This window comes from Ahaetulla prasina, chromosome 8, assembly GCF_028640845.1.
Source record: "Ahaetulla prasina isolate Xishuangbanna chromosome 8, ASM2864084v1, whole genome shotgun sequence".
NCBI classification, from domain to species: Eukaryota; Metazoa; Chordata; class Lepidosauria; order Squamata; family Colubridae; genus Ahaetulla; species Ahaetulla prasina.
In genome coordinates, this window is record NC_080546.1 from 65589560 (window position 1) to 65609103 (window position 19544).

The 19544-nt window shown below is 40.6% G+C and overlaps 1 protein-coding gene across 1 annotated transcript; it reads left to right on the forward strand.

Moving 5' to 3' along the window:
- Positions 1-3308: 3308 nt before the first annotated feature.
- On the forward strand, positions 3309-4856 carry LOC131203342 (E3 SUMO-protein ligase KIAA1586-like). The gene has a single exon (XM_058193445.1). The coding sequence runs from the start codon at positions 3482-3484 to the stop codon at positions 4598-4600; it is 1119 nt and encodes a 372-aa protein (XP_058049428.1). The 5' UTR covers positions 3309-3481; the 3' UTR covers positions 4601-4856.
- The last annotated feature ends 14688 nt before the right edge of the window (positions 4857-19544 follow it).

The window sequence follows — 19544 nt, forward strand, 5'->3', positions numbered from 1 at the left end:
CGTGGCCGCCAACAGCGGCCTACCCCCATCCAAGTGTCTCGCTGGCTAGCAAGAGGCTTGGATGTCAGCTGCCCCCCCCCCAATCTATGCACCTCGCTGCGCTCCCGATCCGAGCGCCAAGCGCCACGCGGCTGGAGTCCGAGGTCGGGCTGGGCCGTGGGCGGAGGCGATGGAAGGCTATGCTGGGATGATTCCCTGTGCCGCCTGCCTTCGCGGAGCCTGACTTCGACCATGGAGCCATAGCAGCCGCAGCCCCCCGCTGCCGTTGCTGCCGCCGCCGCCGCCGCCACACCCACTTGGCTTCTTGGTGGCTACAATGGAGCTGGGACCGGCCGCCGGGCAGCCGGCGCAACAGTATCCCACCATCCCCAGGCCCTGTCGGGCGGAGGTCCCTGCCCAGAGATGCTGCAAGTGGCCGAGGAGGCTTTCCGAGGCAGCTGCCCACCCCACGATCTATGCACCTCGCTGCGCTCCCGATCCGAGTGCCAAGCGCCAGGCGGCTGCTGGCCGAAGCCTGCCTGCCTGCATGCAAGCGTCTCTCTTGCCTCTCTAGCCAGCCGGGCTAGAAAATAAATAAATAAAATACTGGCAGCCACAAAACCTGGGTAGGCATGGCTGGGGGTGGTCATGTGACTGGGTGGGAGTAAGTGATATGGAGTTGGCAATGCCCACCCAGGTTTAAGGTTGAGTTTAAGGGTTTACATGTGTTTAAGATTGAGTGTTGAGACCCCTAACCTACCCCATCCGATTGCTTCACCCTGCAGCCAGCCCTGTAGGCCTGCGCCCGCCTCCCATCTGGGAGCAGCAGCCTACCTACCCCGGTTGTATTGCCTTGCCTTGCAGCCAGCCCGAACACCCGCCTCAGACTGCCTCTGATCGCTCCAGGTAAGCACAGCTGGGTGCTCCCTTGGGGAAGCGGGGCTGGGAAGGGTGGTGGACCTGTGCCCGCCCAGGCAGCAGCAGCCTACCCCGGTCAGATCGCCTCTGCGGGCAGCCGGCCCCATAGGCCTGTGCCCGCCTCCCGCCCGGGCAGCAGCAGTCTACCTCTGTCGGATTGCCTCTGCGGGCAGCCGGCCCCGTAGGCCTGTGCCCGCCTCCCGCCCGGGCAGCAGCAGCCTACCCTGGTCGGATCACCTCTGCGGGCAGCCGGCCTCGTAGGCCTGTGCCCGCCTCCCGCCCATCTGACCAACTGCCTCGACCTGCTGGTCCTGACCGCCTCAGCCTACCGGTGGAAGATCTCCCTCCTGCTCATCTCAGACACTTCAGCAGCAGAACAAGCTTTGATGTAGAGGGAGATTTAAAATATTATTTATCTCAGGTGTTTCGGGAAGAATTTGTTCATAACAAACAGGATGTTTGTTATGCACAATAATTACCATTAAGTTTAAAATGTGTGGGAGTTTTGCATAAAGACTGTGCTAGGCATGTAAACAAAGAGCTGGAGGCTAAAACATACGATGAACGGTTGCAGGAACTGGGCATGGCTAGCCTAGTGAAGAGAAGGATCAGGGGAAACATGATAGCAGTCCTCCAATATTTGGGGTGCTGTCACACAGAGGAGTGGGGTCAAGCTATTTTCTAAAGCACCTGAATGACAGACAAGAAACAATGGATGGAAATCAAACAAGGAGAGATTCAACCTAGAAATAAGGAGAAATTTTCTGACAGTGAGACCAATGGAACAGAAGTTGCCTTCAGAAGTGAGAGCTTTATCACTAGAAGCTTTCAAGACGATATTGGACTGCCATCTGCCAGATATGGTGTAGGGTCTCCTGCTTGAGAGGGGGGTTGGACTAGATGACCTATAAGATCCCTTCCAACTGTTAATAGTGAAAACACATTTTTATCTGAATTAGCTTGGGGAGTTGAAGGACACCAGTGACTTCCACCAGCTCCTCTGTGCAGATGTTAAGCAGCATCAGGACAAGATAGGACCCTGGGGACCCCAGCGTAGGACAGTCCCTCCTTCTCTTGTAGTACACCCTGATTTGAAAGACTGCAAGACCCAGGAACCAGAATCTATCCAGTGATTTTTCAACCTTGGCAACTTGAAAATGGGTGGGTTTCAAATTCCAGAATTTCCCAGCTAGGCATGGGGAATTCACAGCGCTTAGGCAAACACCATGGTTGGTAACTGAACCTTGTGGCCATTAAGCAAACACTGGTTGTTAAAAAGTCAATTTTCCCCAATGGGCATTTTTGACCAAAAACCAGAAGAAATTGTTGGAAACTGGCAAAAAACATAGATAACCTCAGTCACATGACTGTGTGGGATGTTGTAACTGGTCATATATGTGTGTGTGTGTGGCTGTCAAAACTCCAAAAACAGGTCAAGTAGCTCTGGGGAGGTCAGTCATAAATTAGAACACTCACTAAGCAACTGGCCATTAAGCAAGGATCACTTGTTTTTAGTTTGCCTTAAGCGTTCAGAGCTGTATGGAATCTGGTTTTCTTTGATCCTTTGGGGGATTGCAAAAGGTCCGGAAGGGGGAATCCTATTAGGGGGAACTAGAATTGTGCCCACCGTCTTTTGGAAAGTCGCTGTCTCATATGTACAGTTAGTCCTCAAACTTACAACCACAATCGAGTCCACACTGAAACATATTTTTTTTACAGTAGCCCCTTAACAGGATGAAAAGGCAACAGAATTTGACAGATTTTTTCAGCAAGAAACCACGATCAGAACCAGTTGTATCAGATTTGGCATTGGATGATACAGAACAGTCACCCCAACTTGGAAAAAGCAGCACATCAATTGAAATAGATAGTTCCAAAATTGAAAATAGTCTCCCTGAATCCTGGACAGTGCAACAATACAAGAGTTTTAAAGAAAAATATGATGGATTGGAAGTGTCGAACAAAAAGTTAGGTTGCGTGTATTGCACAAAACATGACTCCATAAAAGAGAAAAGCAGTCATCTCTCCAAAGAATGGAAACATTTTCAAATTGAGGCATCAGGAAAAAACAAAGAGGTAAAACAAGCCTCTCTTAGGAAAAAAATGAAGGAGCATTTTTCATCAAATGCACACAATGTTTGTAAAGAGACCTTAAACCAATGTCAGCAGGATTCTATGACAAAAGCAATCGATAAGATGACTGAGAAGTATTTATCTACTACTTGTAGAGTGTTTAATACAGTTTACAGTCTGGCACAAAGATGTAAGCCATTTTCAGATATAGAAGATGAGATAGAATTGCAAATTAAAAATGGATTGGATATGGGAATAGGATTACATTCATGTAAAACTGCAGTGAAAATAGTAGATTTCATTGCAAAAGAAATTAAAAATGAAATATTTACTAAAATTATTGAAAACAATCTGAAAATATGTTTAATTATTGATGAAGCCTCAACGATATCTTGTACACCAGTTGTTATACTTTTCTTAAAAGTTGAGGATTCAGTTACCTCACCAACAATTTTCGTTGAGCTAATTGGAATTAGAAAAACAAGATGCAGTGACAATATTTTCTTCAGTTATGGACAGTTTAAAAAATGTTGGATTTACCAAGAACTATCTACAAAAACATTTAATAGCATTTTGCTCCAATGGTGCCAGTGTTATGCTTGGGAGAAAATCTGGAGTTAGCACTAGAATAGCCAAAGAGTTCCCAAACATAATAATATGGCACTGCTTAAATCATCATCTTCAACTTGTTTTAGATGACTCCATAAAGGAAATAAAGCAAGTAAATCCTTTTAAAATATTTATTGATAAAATATATACTATTTTTCATCAATCCAATAAGAACCAAATTGAACTTACCAAAATATCTGAACAACTTGGAATTGAAATAATAAAGTTTGGTAGAGTTTTGGGACCAAGATGGGCTGCCTGTAGTTTAAGGTCAACCCTAGCTGTGTGGCGTGCTTATCCAGCGCTACATCAGTATTTTCATACAAATGAAAAATACTCGGGTATGGCTGCCCGTCTTGAAAATATATTTTTTATGAATGTTTTGGCATTGATGATTGACATTCTAAATGAAATCGCTCTTCTATCAACGGCATTGCAAGCAAGAAATATAGACATAATAAAAGCTGAAAAACTTGTAATAAGATCTGTTAAAGCATTTGAAATGCTTAGAAAGGAAAAGGGTGTATATGAAAAAAAAGTTGATGTATTACTTACTTCAGACACTTTCAGAAGTATAAAATTTGTAGAAAATCGCCGATTTCTTGGACTTCCTCGGGAAAGACTTTTGGAAATCATTATAATAAATTTGAATAAAAGACTAATGGATTGTGAACATTTAAAAACAGGTAGCCAATTTCAAGACAAGAACAAACTACAATTTCTCAATTTTTTGGAGCCAGATTACTGGAATATTGGCGAAGTAATAGTTCCATGGAAAGCAGCTGAAGAACAATTGCTTGAATTTAGTGACATTTTTAATTATGAAATTAATATTAACGATTATCGGGATTTTGTAGAAAATGTTTTAAAAGATTCCAAGAACTATGCCATTCCTGGCAGTATTCAAAAAGCTAAAAATATTGTCAGAACAATTGCTGTAAGTTCAGCAGAAGCAGAAAGGGGTTTTTCAAAAATGAACGTCATATGTTCCAAGACGAGAAATCGCCCGATTCCAATATAGCAAACATAATGACTGTTAGTTTAATTGGCCTACCTCTAAAGGACTGGGACCCTATTCCTATAGTAAAATGGTTACGAGTAAATCACTCAGCTGATGATGCTCGAATAAAACTGAAAAAAAGTGAAAGTGAGGAAGACGCCAATCAAGCAGCAATTTGGAGATACCTAACATAGGTTTTATTTTTTGTAAAATGCTTGAATAGTTTTGTATAAACTTTTTATTCATATTGTAAAGTTCTTGTGTAGTTTTGTATAGTTTTTATAGCATAGTTTTGTATGAAGTTTTTATTCGTATTGTAAAACTGGTGTAGTTTTGTAGTTTTTATTATGATAAAACTTGTGTAGTTCTGTATAGTTTTCATTGATATTGTAAAACTTGTGTAGTTTTGAATAAATAGTTTTTATTCATATTGTAAAACTTGTATAGTATAGTTTTGTATAAAGTTTTTTATTCATATTGTAAAACTTATGAATAAAAAACTGTATAGTATAGTTTTGTATAAAGTTTTTATTCATATTGTAAAACTTGTATGGTTTTGAATAATTAGTTTTTCATTCATATAGTAAAACTTGTGTAGTTTTGAATAAATACTTTTCATATTGTAAAACTTGTATAATTTTGTATAGTTTTTCATTCATATTGAAAAACTCTTGTAACAAAAGCTAGTTTTGTGTACGTCTTATTCTTACTTAAGTATTAAATACATATAAAGTACCTTTTGGTATGTCTTTTTTATATTTAAAACAGTAATTAGGGCAAAGAAATGGTGTCGAGCTGGCCACGCCCACCTAGTCACATGACCTAGCCACACCCACTAGTCACATGATGACCTGGCCTTGCACGCCCAGTCACATGACCACTTAGCCACACCCACCTAGTCACATGACCTAGCCACACCCACTAGTCACATTATGACCTTGCCATGCCCACTTGGCCATGCCCACAGAACCTGTTGTTAAATTATTTGAATCCCACCACTGGCTCTAACCTAGAACCAAGGAGAAGTGAGAATAATTAATCAATGAAACTGCTTACCTCCAGAAGTTGTGGGTGCTCCATCATTACAGGTTTTCAAGAAGAGATTGGACAACCATTTGTCCAGAATGGTATAAAGTCTCCTGCTTCAGCAGGGGTTTGGACTAGAAGACCTCCAAGTTCCCTTCCAAGCCTATTCTTCTATGTTCTACTTGGAAGAACAAAATGATGTATGAAACACTTTCTTGACTGGCAAATTTGGAGTCACAGAAGTGAAGGTTGAATCATAAAGAAATAACCAGGAAAAATTAGTTAAGATGAGACAAGATAAAGTGAAAAGAGGAGGGAGGGAGGGAGAGGGAGAGGGTGGGAGGAAGGGAGAGAGGGAGAGAGAGAGAGAGGGAGGGAGGGAATCCCCATTGAATTCATTATCCAATTTTCTTTGCAGAAGTTAAAATTGGAATGTCATGACCTGCTGAACTGTAAGGCCAGCACTGAAGCATTCTTGGTACTGAATTGCACTTCAATTGCCCTCTTGATCAGAAATCTTTTTCCAAAGAGCAGGATGAAAACCCCAGGTGTCAATCCTAAATGCTTGCATATGAGAAGAAATGCTGCATTGTATAAATATAAGTAAGACAAAGGAGATGGTGCTAGATTTCCGGAAGCACAGAGAGGAACCTGTCCCACTGTATATCGAGGGGGGCTATGTGGAGAGGGTTTCCTCTTTTAAATTCTTGGGAGCGCTTATTAGTCAAGATCTTACCTGGAAAAACAGCACACTTCATTTCCTTAGAGTCCTGCAAAAAAATCAGGTGGAACAATGGCTGATGACTTCTTTCTATCGGTCCATAATAGAAAGTGTCCTCACAAGGAAGAGTTGAGAACAAAGACCTCAAAAAGGGCAAACTCTTTTTTATCAGCACATTTTATTTTACTATTCCCAGTTTTAGGACAAAAACATGCATGCCACATTCCATATCCATGTAATACAAAAAAAAAGTGACAGATAGACAAAATATTCTAATATATGCTCTTACCACATTTTTATACTAACCAGTGTTTTTTAGAAAATTAAATATAAATATTTAGGACTTTTGTTAGAAACAAAAAGGTTAATGATATAGAAAGTCCTTTTTTTCCAGGGCCCGATTAGTTAATAAGCTGCTTAGGTTGCCTTTAAATATTTATGTCTTTCTTTTGTTATAATGTAGAGATTCAAATAAACATTCAGTTATATTAAATCTGGGATACAATGTAGTGCACATAAATCTACATTTCAAATTTGGATATTAGCTTAACTCTTGCATCCAATTTTAAAGTGAGGAAATAAAAAGTGGATTTACACAATGAAATTTTAAACAGATACCCTAGCTTATCAGTCTGTAGCTTGCCCAGGAAGGGAAATGAAATGCAGTGTCTTTTTCTCTACCACAGTAACTTCTTTGAAGTTCAGATGTCAGAAAGAAAACAGATGTGGATGTCCAGAGCATCCAGATTCCTTTTTTTAAATCCTGCCAAGAAAAAGTTAAAATACATATTATAAATCTAGCTGACATGATTTTTCAGAGAAAAAAACTATTTGGTTTACTAAACAGTTCATTGTTCATCTAGCACTAGCTCATCCTGGATATACATGTTTTTGTGCTGAAAGTAGAGGGAAGATATGTAAGCAATATTTAAAATCAAAGTTCTGAAATGATATATCTGTTTCCACAAGGACTGGAGGTCTAAGTCTGAGTCTTTTGAACTTCTAGTAACTAAGATGAAACGTGAAAAAGAAAACTAGGCTGAGCTAATGCATTGCAAACATTAGAAAAGATAGTTCTTCCTATATTCTATGGCTTTCCTTGTTAAGTTTTGTATATCCTTACTTACAAACCATATCCAAACATTCTCTGTACATATGGACAACTGAATATAAAGCCTCCAAGAGAATCTCTTAAATTGCACTAATAATATTTACAGATTGAAGAGAAAATGAAAAAGACATCAGGCTACAATGGGCAACGATGGGGAATAGAGACTGGTTTTAGAATATTGAAATATCAAGGATCATTGGGAGTTGTCCTAGCTGTTTTTCAGAGAATGTTGGTGCAAGCATAGAAATGTAATAGCAAAATGTAGCATAGCATAGAAAATCACTATAGAACCAGTTACAATAAAACACACATTTGCAGACAAAATGAAAATGTAGTGTGAAATCTAGATGAAATCTGAAGGTGGCTAGGATTCCAGTCTAAACAGAACTACATCTAAAGGAGAATATTTGTAACTCAGGTTTGAAATGAGGGGACCTTGGTACTTTATGAGCTTTGTTGTTTTCTTGCAGTTATTTCATTCCCAGCTAGGTAGCATCAATGATGCTAATCAACAAATAAACAAACCTTCATCTCCTATGGGTAAATCTAATTTTTTTTATTTTTTTATTTTTTTTATTTAATTTTGTCACAACAGTATACATAAATATTGTCATAGTAAAAAAAAAAAGAAAAACATATCATGAAATATATATATACATATACATATATATATATATGTGTGTGTGTGTGTGTGTGTGTGTGTTTTCTGAGGTTTTCGCGGGTGTTTGTATGTAGGTCTTTAGTTATTCGGGTTTTCTCCCGCGTAAAATTGGAAGTGTCTTGCCGATACTTCGTCGAAACGTCGCCAAGACACTTCCAATTTTACGTGGGAGAAAACCCAAATAACTAAAGACATACACATATATATATATATGTGTGTGTGTGTGTAAAGGATATGCATAGCTATATTAATTAGATATAATAAAGAGAACAATAGGACAGGAAAGATAGGCACTTTTGTGCTCTTATGCACGCCCCTTATAGTCCTCTTAGGAATGGGGTGAGGTCAATAGTAGACAGTTTTTGGTTGAAGATTTTGGGATTTTTTGTAGAGACTATGGAGTCAGGTAATGAGTTCCAAGCATTAACAACTCTGTTGCAGAAGTCATATTTTCTGCAAATATGCAAAAATCAAATTGTCAAGACTAAATCGCACTTTCACCTATGTTCCATTTCGCTTGCAGCTTGACAAAGAAAAGGGAAGGGAGTGGAATGGAATGGAATAAAAGGGTAGGGGGAATGGCATCCAAACATCATTGGTTCCCATGAGACATTACTCCCACCTCAAGGACACCCTGAGCAGATGGTTCCCATAACAAAATGAACAGAAGTGATTGGTGGACGTAATGGACTGTGGGTAGCCCATAGGGAAATGAGAAATTAAGTGCTTGCTTTGTGTGAGAAACCCAGAGATGGTTTCATTTCTGTGCCAATGTGATTTATTCAGTAAACTTTATACTCTTGATAAAATAATGTCCCAGTTTCTTTTTCTGGATTTGCGAACTAGACAGTTGACACCAGTACTAATCAGGTACTAATCACTAATTACTGACCACTTTATCAGAGAAAATATCTTCCAGGTGCTACAGACATGCCACAGACATTCCATCATACATGTTTAAAGAAAAGATGCTTGACCATATCAATCTGACTTCCTACACATGTCTAACTTTTTGATTAAAGATCTAAGATCATGCTATGCTGACATCATGTCCAAAGAATGAAGATATAAGAAATTCGATTCATATTAACCCAAAATTGGTTCACATTCTCTGCAATGTTTCTCAAGCTCAACAAATTTAAGATGTGTGAACTTCAGTGCCCAGAATTCCCTAGCCAGCTCATGCGCCTCAATGCACAATCATCTTAAAAGAAAACCCATGTACAGAGAAAGAATTCTCACCACGACCTCATTGCCTTTCTTTTCAAAATTCCATTACATCTATAGTACATATTAATCTATGATTATTATTTTTTGTTTTACATGGAAATGTAATAAAAGCATATAATGAAAATGTTTCTCAAGTTAGATTTCATAATATTTGGAAAATAGCCTTTATAGTAAAAGAACAGAAATGAATTATTACATGATGAAGTCTGAGATAAGTATTCTCTATTTTATAAAAACCCTTTGATTTTTCTGGATTTAAAGCTTAGCTCTCTCTCCCACGTGCAGAATCTTTCACTGCACCCATTCTCCCAGATTTCAAGAGCTAGGATTTGTCTTAATTACTAATAAAAAAACCAGATGTTTTTATAAACCAATGTGTACGTTGCCTCTTTCATGCTAAACATCTTTCTACTCGTGTGGTCAACTACCTTGCAGTTATTATTGCTTATTTGTTCAACTGCTGAGGAAATATTAAATATCACAAGTTCTCAGCAAAGATTGGAGAGTAATTACCAACAGATGATCTGAATAGAAAAGGTTGGGGAGAACAAAGTTTTTCCTTCCAAATATAGTTCAGATTTCATTGGTTATACATTTTGGGTAAGTTCAAGTTATCTGTTTCTCTTTGTCTTAGAATATACATTTGAAGCAAAACCTTTCCTTTGCAAAAGTGATATATCATCTGAGAGAAATCTCAACTTTAACTGAAAGAAGCTAACATTTTCAGCAAGTAAGTTGAAAATATTTGCTATGCAAATATTTACCTTTACAAAGGTAAAGACTCTCAGATTGAGCTCCTCTCCATACACTCCAAGAGCTTTCCTTGGCTACAGATTGAAGTACTATGTCCACAGCATTTTGCTGGTTCACTAATTTAGTCACTTTATCAAAGAAGGATATAAGGTTTGTCTGGCATGATCTCTTTTTAATAAACCCATGCTGGCTTCCAGTAATCACCTTGTTCATTTCTAGGTGCTCACAAATCCTCCACTTGATTATCTTTTCCAGGATTTTCCCAGGTATTGGTGTCACCAGATTGACCTATAATTTCCTCGATCCATTTTTACTCCTTTTTGTAGATTGGTACTATATCAGCAGGGGGATGTGGTGGCTCAGGGGCTAGGACATTGATCTTGTTGATCGAAAGGTTGGCAGCTCAGTGGTTCGAATCCCTAGTGCTGCTGTGTAACAGGGTGAGCTCCCGTTACTTGTCCCAGCTTCTATCAACCTAGCAGTTTTGAAAGCACGTAAACATGCAAATACAAAAAATAGGGACCACCTGGTGGGAAGGTAACAGTGTTCCATGAAAAAAAAAAAGCCTTTGGCATTGAGTCATGCTGGCCACATGACCACGGAGACGTCTTCAAACAGCGCTGGCTCTTCGGCTTTGAAACAGAGATGAGCACCACCCCCTAGAGTCTGCAATGACTAGCACGTATGTGCGAGGGGAACCTTTACCTTTACTATATCAGCTCTTTTTCAATCCTCTGATAGTTCCCCTGTGCATTAACAAAAAAAGAATCAAAGCCCCTCCCCAGGAATCTTGTGTAATGGTTAAATTAAATGCAGTGGAACTGGCTGATTCTGAAATGGAATGTGGGCTAATTGGTATGTTTTTGACGATTTAGAAATCTCTCCAGAATTCTGCTGACTGAGTGCTGTAAATCAGTCCAGGTTCTTTTGGTTTTGAGTTGTGTACACAATGGCAGTGTAATTCCAAAATAGAGTTTACCCATTTTAAAAACAAAATCTGTATGTCACATCCCCATAACTAGGAAAAGAAACAAATCTCAGCCCCCACTTCCTGAATGGTTCCCCCCCATCAAAGAGTTTGAGTGTAGTCTTAGCTTCAGCTCCAGCTCTCTGCATGCTGCTGTACTAACTTACTTGGCACAGTGATCTTTTCCCCTGTAGAATTATAAGTTATTTCTTTTTTAATTTAAAAACCTACAGAACCAGAATTCAGCTGCATTAAGTGTTATTAAAGGGGATGGTATTTTCCTGTTCCTTGAATCCCAGCTAAGGAAAGAAAGCAAACCAAATCCTGGTCAATTGGTCTCACTCTTGAACTGATATTCTGAAATTTGTCTTCCAGTAAATTTGAGGACCATAATGGTGAAGCTGTGGCACACAGCGCCCTCTCTATGAGCATGAGAGCCAGTTCAGCTCTGCTGTGCATGCACATGTTCCTCCCTCCACCAGCTGCTCATCAGGTATCTGCCATGCATGCGTGGGTTGCGGGGCACATGGGGAGGTGCACATGGATGAGGTGGGACGCATATGGGGGGCCCACACGCACATGCATAGGGTGGGATGCATGCTTGGGGGTGGGGCACATGTGTGGGGGCAGGGTGCATGCACAGGGGCTGCACTGCATTTTGGGGGGTTGGGCACAGACACATGTATGTGTACACACATGCACTTTTGGTCCAGGAAAGGTTAGCCATCGCTGTTCTATGCCCTGGGGAAGAGCATTATCAAAAACAAATTGTCAGCATTGTCTGTAGGACCACTTTTCAGGGATATACAGAGTGTTTTCATAGATTTTTCCTATCTTTTCCAGGCTAAGGATATCAAATTTCTTATTTGCTTTTCCTTATTTGGAGTCCAGTCAGAGCAAAGGCTAGAAACCAATTGTAAGGTCTTGCCTCAGAAAGCAGAACTCTTGAAACAGGTAGCATTTCAAAAGGAACTTTTATTGGAAGATAGCGATAGCAAAAGAAATAGGCAGGATCTAAAGTTCCCATGCTAAAATGTTAGGTTAAAAGTTGTTCATCAAAAACCCCTTCCACTGCTCAGTCTGATGTGAGTCAATTGCCAGGTGTTGTATTGTTGGGAGAACTTCGAGATGAGATGGTGATAAGAAGTTCTCTGGTGCAGCGTTCTCGTCTTCTTTGGAGCTGAGATAAAGCAGATGGCTCCAGGCTCATCCCTCCCCCTCCCTTTCCCAGGAAGATACATCAAAGTAAAGAAGGATCAAAGCAAATGACAGATTATAAAAATATCAAGGTTCCCCCCTCCCGCCAGAATAACAGTGTCCCAATAGGGATCTATGGGGTCCTGACATACTGCCCTCCTAAGAGAAGAAGAGATCCACCTGGATAGAAATAAAATAAGAAAGGAGAGAGAAAGATCAAGTTATTAATTAGGTTTATCTGGGTAGGGGGCATGGAAGTGTTTAAGTAGCCTAGGAGCATTAACATGTTACTTATGAACCCATTTATTTTGAGCCGAAGGGAAGTAGTGGAAGGTGAAGTTAAACCTTTGGAAGTGCTGGGCCCAGCAGGCCTATTTAGGGGACAGTTTTCTTGGGGTCTTTAAAGACTCCAGGTTTTTGTGGTTTGTCCACACCTGAAACAGGATCTTGCTCCCCTCCAGAAAGTGGCGCCAAGTGAGGAGAGCCCATTGAATAGCATAGGCCTCCTTTTCCCACTCTGCTCAATGTTGCTCAGTCTCTGTTAATTTTTTTGAGGTGTAAGCACAAGGCTGCAGTTGGCCCTGTGTGTTCTCCTGCAGTAGGATAGCACCGATGGCTATATCACTGGCATCAGCTTGGATGACAAAAGGCTTTTCTGGGTCCAGGTGCCTTAGCACCAGTTCAGCAGAAAAAAAGGCTTTTTAACTTTTCAAATGCCACTTAGCACTCCATTGTCCTTTTTAGGGGTTGGCTGGGTTTTGGCTTGTCCACCTCTCTTGTTTTCAGTAAGTTAATGATGGGAAGGGCAATTTTAGTGAACAATGGAATGAAATGCCTGTAAAAGTTGGTGAAGCTGAGGAAACTCTGCAGCTGTTTCCTTGTATGGGGAACTATCCATTCTAGCACTACCCGTACTTTCTCTGGGTCCATCACTTCCCCCTCATGGGACATTCGGTAACCCAAGTAATCTATCTTGTCCTTTTGAAATTTGTATTTGGACAGTTTGGCACAGTGGTCACCAACCGGTGATCTGTGGACCACTGGTGGTCCGTGAGAAAATTTTGTGGTTCATGGAGAAATTTTCATAGTTTTGCATTTTTTGTATTGCACTCTTCAAGCTATGGCCCCTGGGCTGGATATGGACCCTGAGAGCAATTAATCCAGCCCATGTGCAGAAACACGTGGCTGCACCGCCCACATCACCCCGCCCACCAAGAGCTCGCCACGCTCACTCAAGCAGCTGCCCGGAGGGGAGGGAGGTTCAGCTGCCTTTTGGGCCTACATCTCTCCTTCTGCAAGGCCTCTGGGTGGGACTGTAGTAGTCACAGGACTAGCCAGTTGGTCATTCTGGAGCAACTCCTCCACCAGGGTGTACCAGCCTGCAGGGGAACTGGCTGCTCCCTGGCAGGCCAGTGCACCCTGGTGGAGGAGCTGCTCTGGGATGACCAATGGGCCAGTCCTTTCAGTGAAACTTCTACAGCTCTGGAATATGGGACCGGCATGAGGGGCTGGAAATCTGTGCCCTGGGGTGGTAAGTGCAATGCACAAAAAGGAGCGCAGGCCTTGCCGTCCGGAATGAAATAATGGTGCTGTTGTGGCAGCAGGGAAGGGGGCAGCGCAAGATTGAGATGGCTGGAAGCTGCGAGAGCAGCACACTACTTTCATTTGCGTGGAAACAGCATTCCGCCTCGGTATATTTGCGCCAGCCAGTGGCACAAGGCAGCCCTTGTTGCCTGCTACTTGGGACTCAAAGCAGTAAATGGTGTCTGGTTCAGAGAGCAGCCAGATTTTGCTCTCCGTTGCGGTTGCCAGATTGCCCCCCTGCAAGCTCTCGTCTCTCGAGGAGCCCAACCAAAGCTTCCTACGCCACTTCAGGGAGAACTTCTCGAGAGACGATCACTTGCAGGGGGGTGATCTGGCATCTGCAACGGAGAACAAAATCCGGCTGCTCTCTGAACCAGACGTTGTTTACCATTTCGAGTCCCAAGTGGCAGGAAGTAAGGGCTGCCTTGCACAAATATACCGAGATGGAATGCTGTTTCCATGCAAATGAAAGTAGTGCACTGCTCCCACAGCTTCCAGCCTTCTCAAGCACCACTTCAGCTCACTTGCGCCACCTCCTCCCCCGCCGCTGCAACAGCACCATTATTTCATTCCAGATGGGGAGGGCTGCGCTCCTTTTTGTGCATTGCATATACCACCCCAGGGTAAAGATTTCTAGCCCCCCATGGCTGTTCCCATATTCCAGAGCTGTAGAAGTCTCACTCACAGGACTGGTTCATTGGTCATCCCAGAGCAGCTCCACAACCAGGGTGCACTGGCCTGCCGGTGCACCCAGCTCCCCTGCAGGCTGGTACACCCTGGTGGAGGAGCTGCTTTGGGATGACCAACCAGCCAGTCCTGTGACTACTGTAGTCATGGGACCGACTTTCCCACCAACATCGGCAAGCCATTCGTCATTTTCCTTCACTCAGATTGACCAAGCTTCTTGAGAGAAGGAACACAAAAGAGATTTTCAGGCTAGGTGCCTGGAGCAGGTGCTTTCTCTCAGGCCTCCCACTCAAAGGCCAAGAAAAAGTGCCTTGTCTGGAAAACACAGCTCCCCAAGCTGATTTTCCATATGTCGTTTTTAGATTCGAGTGGTTTCCAAGATGAGTGAAAGAAACAAAGGAATATTTTGCATTTCTTTAGTAATACAAAAGATGTTACTACTGATAATAGTAGCAGTAGCAAAATATGTACTTTGCTTAAGTGTGAGCTGATCAATGAATCAGTGCCTCCACAGTCATCATCAGGCACCATTAGGAAGAACGTTCAAACTGGAGACGGAAAGAAGAAAAAAACTCAAAGTATCAAGAAGATATGATTTGGGGCTTCCGGTGGTTTCGTTTTCCCCGGGAGGACGCCTGGAATGGCGTCCCGAACTGAGATTCTGTAAAAGCTGGTGAAACAGCTGTTAGCCAGCTTCAAAGCTTTTCTCTGGGTGAAAGAGATTAGCAAGAGCGGCTGGATAGCAGAAGATTGCCCCAGGGGCTCTGCTTTCTTATGCAGAGTCTCGGAGGGGTGCCTGCATAACCCAGCCCCACTCCAGACTCGGCTCGATCCTGTTAATTAAGCAGGACAAGAGGAAAACGCCCACCTCTGCTCAATTGATTCCGTTTTGAATAACTTAAAGCAGACGGGACAAATACAAGTGATCGATTACTGGGGAAGCAAGAATAGAGCTGACTTCTACTCCTTTTTAAAAGGGGAAAACTTTTTCTCACTTGAACTTAGTGAAGGAAGAAATGGCGTCTGAGAGGAAGTGGATTGGAGGCTGCTTGTGAGAGAAAGCGAAGTTCGTCTTTGTGGATTTTAGCTGAATAGAAGCTTTCCATAGGAGGCAAGGTGAAAGTTTTTATTTTACAACTTTAATTGGAGACTCTTTGAGACTTTGAGATTTTATAATTCTAATTAGAGACTTTACTTAAATTAAAATGGCTTCTAAGCCACCAAAAGCTCCCATGACGAGAAGGGGGTCTGAAACTAATTTAGAAGATATATTAAAGGAACAGAATAGAGTTTCTGAAGAGCGATTTAAAGAAATTATGAATAATATTCATGGTGTGAAGGATCAACTTAGGGAAGAAATTAAAGAGACTAATAAAAAAATTAGAGAAGATTTATTGATGGATAGATGGCATTTAGATCCTAAGAAATTATCATGTATGTATCCAGATATGCAAGCGAAATGTTGGAGATGTAATTGTGATGATGCTACATATTTTCATGTATGGTGGACTTGTAAGAAAATTAAGTCTTTCTGGATAAGAATCTGGTGGATTATGCAGAATGTTCTGAAGAAGAAGATAAAGTTCCTACCGCAATTTTTCCTTTTGGGAATAACAACGGACTGTACAGTGATTGAGACTAAGTTGATTTTGAACTTAATAACAGCAGCACGACTGTTGATTGGACAATATTGGAAGAAAAAACAATTACCCACAATAGAAGAATGGATATTGAAAGTTTCCAATTTGGCTGAGATGGCTAAAATCTCAGCCTTCTTGAAAGACAGTACTCAAGAAAAATATTTAAATGAATGGAAGAACTGGATTGATTATATTCAAAATAGATATCAGATTAAGAAATTTCGGATTGCTTTTGAATGAAGGATGTTATTTTTGATTTTAATGGAAGAAGTCAGGTTATGTGAGAGAGAAAGACTATAATTGTGTTAGATTTTAAAAATTTAATGTATGACTGTTTTGTTTAAGGAACTATACCTTGTGTTTGCTCCGGGAAGTCCGGGGGGGAGGGGGGTTTAGGAGGGAGGGGGGAGGGGGAAAAATTTAATTGTTGTAAAACTTTTTCAATAAATAAAAAAAAAAGAAGATATGATTTGAACTACTTAAAATTTGGATTTATTCAAGAACCTGGTAGTGAGCTGGATCCACGGCTGCTTTGTGTTGTGTGTTCTGAGAGTTTATCCAATGATGGTATGAAACCTTCGAAACTCAGAAGACACTTGCACTCAAAACACCCGGATTTGGCTAACGAATCACTTGAATATTTTCAAAGAATGCATGAAAATATGCAAAAGCAAGTAAGTGCTTTAACAAAAATGACAGTTGAAGATAAGTCCTTATTAAAGGCTTCTTTTCTGATAGCACTTCAGATTGCAAAAAATAAAAAGCCATATACGATTGGAGAAGAATTAATTAAGCCTTACATGTTACAAGACTGTGAAGAGGTTTTGGGAAAGCAGGCTGTCCAGAAACTGAAAGCAATTCCTATGTCCGCTACTACTGTCAAGTGCAGACTTGAAGACATGGCTGAAGATGTTGAAAATCAAGTGGTAAAAATGGTGAAAAATTCACCATTTTATGCAATTCAACTTGATGAATCAACAGATATAAGTAACAAGGCACTTCTCCTTTGTTTTGTGAGGTTTGAGTGTGAAGGAGAATTACAGGAAGAACTACTTTGTTCGCTCAACTTGTCAGGTAGAACAACTAGCTCTGAGATTTTTGAAGTACTGAATAGTTACTTCCTGGAACATGGAATTGAATGGAAAAATGTATTGGGATATGTACAGACAGTGCTGCAAACATGACTGGACATTTTTCAGGAATTGTTGCAAAGGTGAAAAGTGTTGGTCACCAAGACATTTTGTCTACACACTGCATTATACATTGTGAGCAACTTGCAGTGAAAAAATGTCCCCAGAACTACACAAAGTATTATCAGATGTTATTAAAACTGTAAATGGAATTCGGCACAAAACGCTCAATTCTCAAATGTTTGAGGCACTTTGTGAAGAAATGGGTTCCAAGTATACTTACCTTCTTCTGCACACTGAGGTGAGATGGATGTCAAGGGGAAAAATACTAACCTGACTGTTCGCCCTGTGTGAAGTTGTTAAATTATTTTTCTACCAGCAAAATAATACAAAATTTCAAGAACTCTTGACCGACGATAAGTGGGTAGCCAAGCTTGCATACCTGGCAGATATTTTTTAGCCGTTAAATGAACTAAATATATCTTTCCAAGGACAACTTAAGGATGTGTTCACACTACGAGGTAAATTAGATTCTTTTCAAAAGAAAATATTACTGTGGCAAATGCGATTGGCTGAAGAAGATCTGCAGATGTTTTCAAATTTTGATGAATATATGAGAGAGAAGGATGTCAACTGGCGGGTGATAACCACTGTTCAACAGCACTTACAATCACTCACAGAATCTTTTGGTCATTTCTACCCAAAGAAAAAAGATCCCAGACATGAAAATATGTGGATAATAAATCCATTTGCAGCAAACATTGAAGATAGCAATTTAAGTATGCATGAAAAAGAAAGCCTCATCGATCTATCATCAGTCTCAAAGCTAAATTTCAGTTATCCATATTAAGATCTCATTTCTGGCTCTCCCTAAAAAGTGAATACCCATTTTTATTTATTTATTTTTATTTGTCAAACACAACAGTATATATAAGTATAAGCATGAAATAACCATATGAATTGGATACAATCAAAGGGAACATTAGGACAGGAATGGTAGGCATGCTGGTGCTTATGCACGCCCCTTACAGACCTCTTAGGAATGGTCAATAGTAGATAGTCTTTGCTTAAAGCTTTGGGGATTTTGGGAAGAGACCACAGAGTCAGGTAGTGCATTCCAGGCATTAACAACTCTGTTACTGAAGTCATATTTTCTACAATCAAGATTGGAGCAGTTCACATTAAGTTTAAATCTGTTGTGTGCCTGTGTATTATTGCGATTGAAGCTGAAGTAGTCTTTGACAGGAAGAATATTGTAGCAGATTATACAGCATATTGTATACAGATTATACTCAGGTCATGCCGAAGGCGGCGGAGTTCTAAATTTTCTAAACCCAGGATTTCAAGTCTGGTGGCATAAGATATTTTGTTGTGATCAGAGGAGAGGAGAACTCTTCTTGTAAAATATTTCTGGACACGCTCAATTGTATTAATGTCCGAAATGAGGTGTGGGTTCCAGACAGGCGAGCTGTATTTGAGAATTTAAGGGGCTTGCATAAGAGCACAAAAGTGCCTACCGTTCCTGTCCTATTGTTCTCTTCATTATACTATTATATGCATACTTTTACTTATACTTTTACTTATATATACTTTTTCTCTCATGATGAATTATTGTTTATGTTGATGATTGTATACTGTTGTGACAAAATAAAAAAAAATTGGTCTAGCAAATGTTTTGTATGCTCTGGTTAGTAGTGTAATCTTTCTGGAAAAGAAGCTATGCAAGATTAAGTTTACAACTCTTAAAGCCTTTTTGGCGATGTAGTTGCAGTGGGCTTTGGCACTTAGATCGTTTGATATGAAAACTCCAAGGTCTTTGACGGGGTGAGGGTCATCTACAAGGTAATGTCCATCAAGCTTGTATTTAGTGTTCTGATTCTTTTTTCCAATGTGTAAGACAGAGCATTTGCTGGTTGAGATTTGGAGTTGCCAAATTTTTGACCATTCCGACACAAAGTCAAGGTCTTTTTGAAGGGTAACTGCATTGTTGGTAGTATTAAATAGTTTAACATCATTGGCAAAGAGAACACAATTACTTATAATATGGTCACAGAGGTCGTTAATGTATAATATAAAGAGTGTTTGTCCTAGAATGCTGCCTTGGGGGACACCGCTATTGACAGGAGCGGGATTTGATAGGGCATTGCCTATTTTGACCATTTGTTGTCTGTTTGACAGGAACGCTGTTATCCAATTATGGAGGGGACTGGAGATGCCGTAGGATTTTAGTTTTAGAAGAAGTTTGTCATGTACCATTG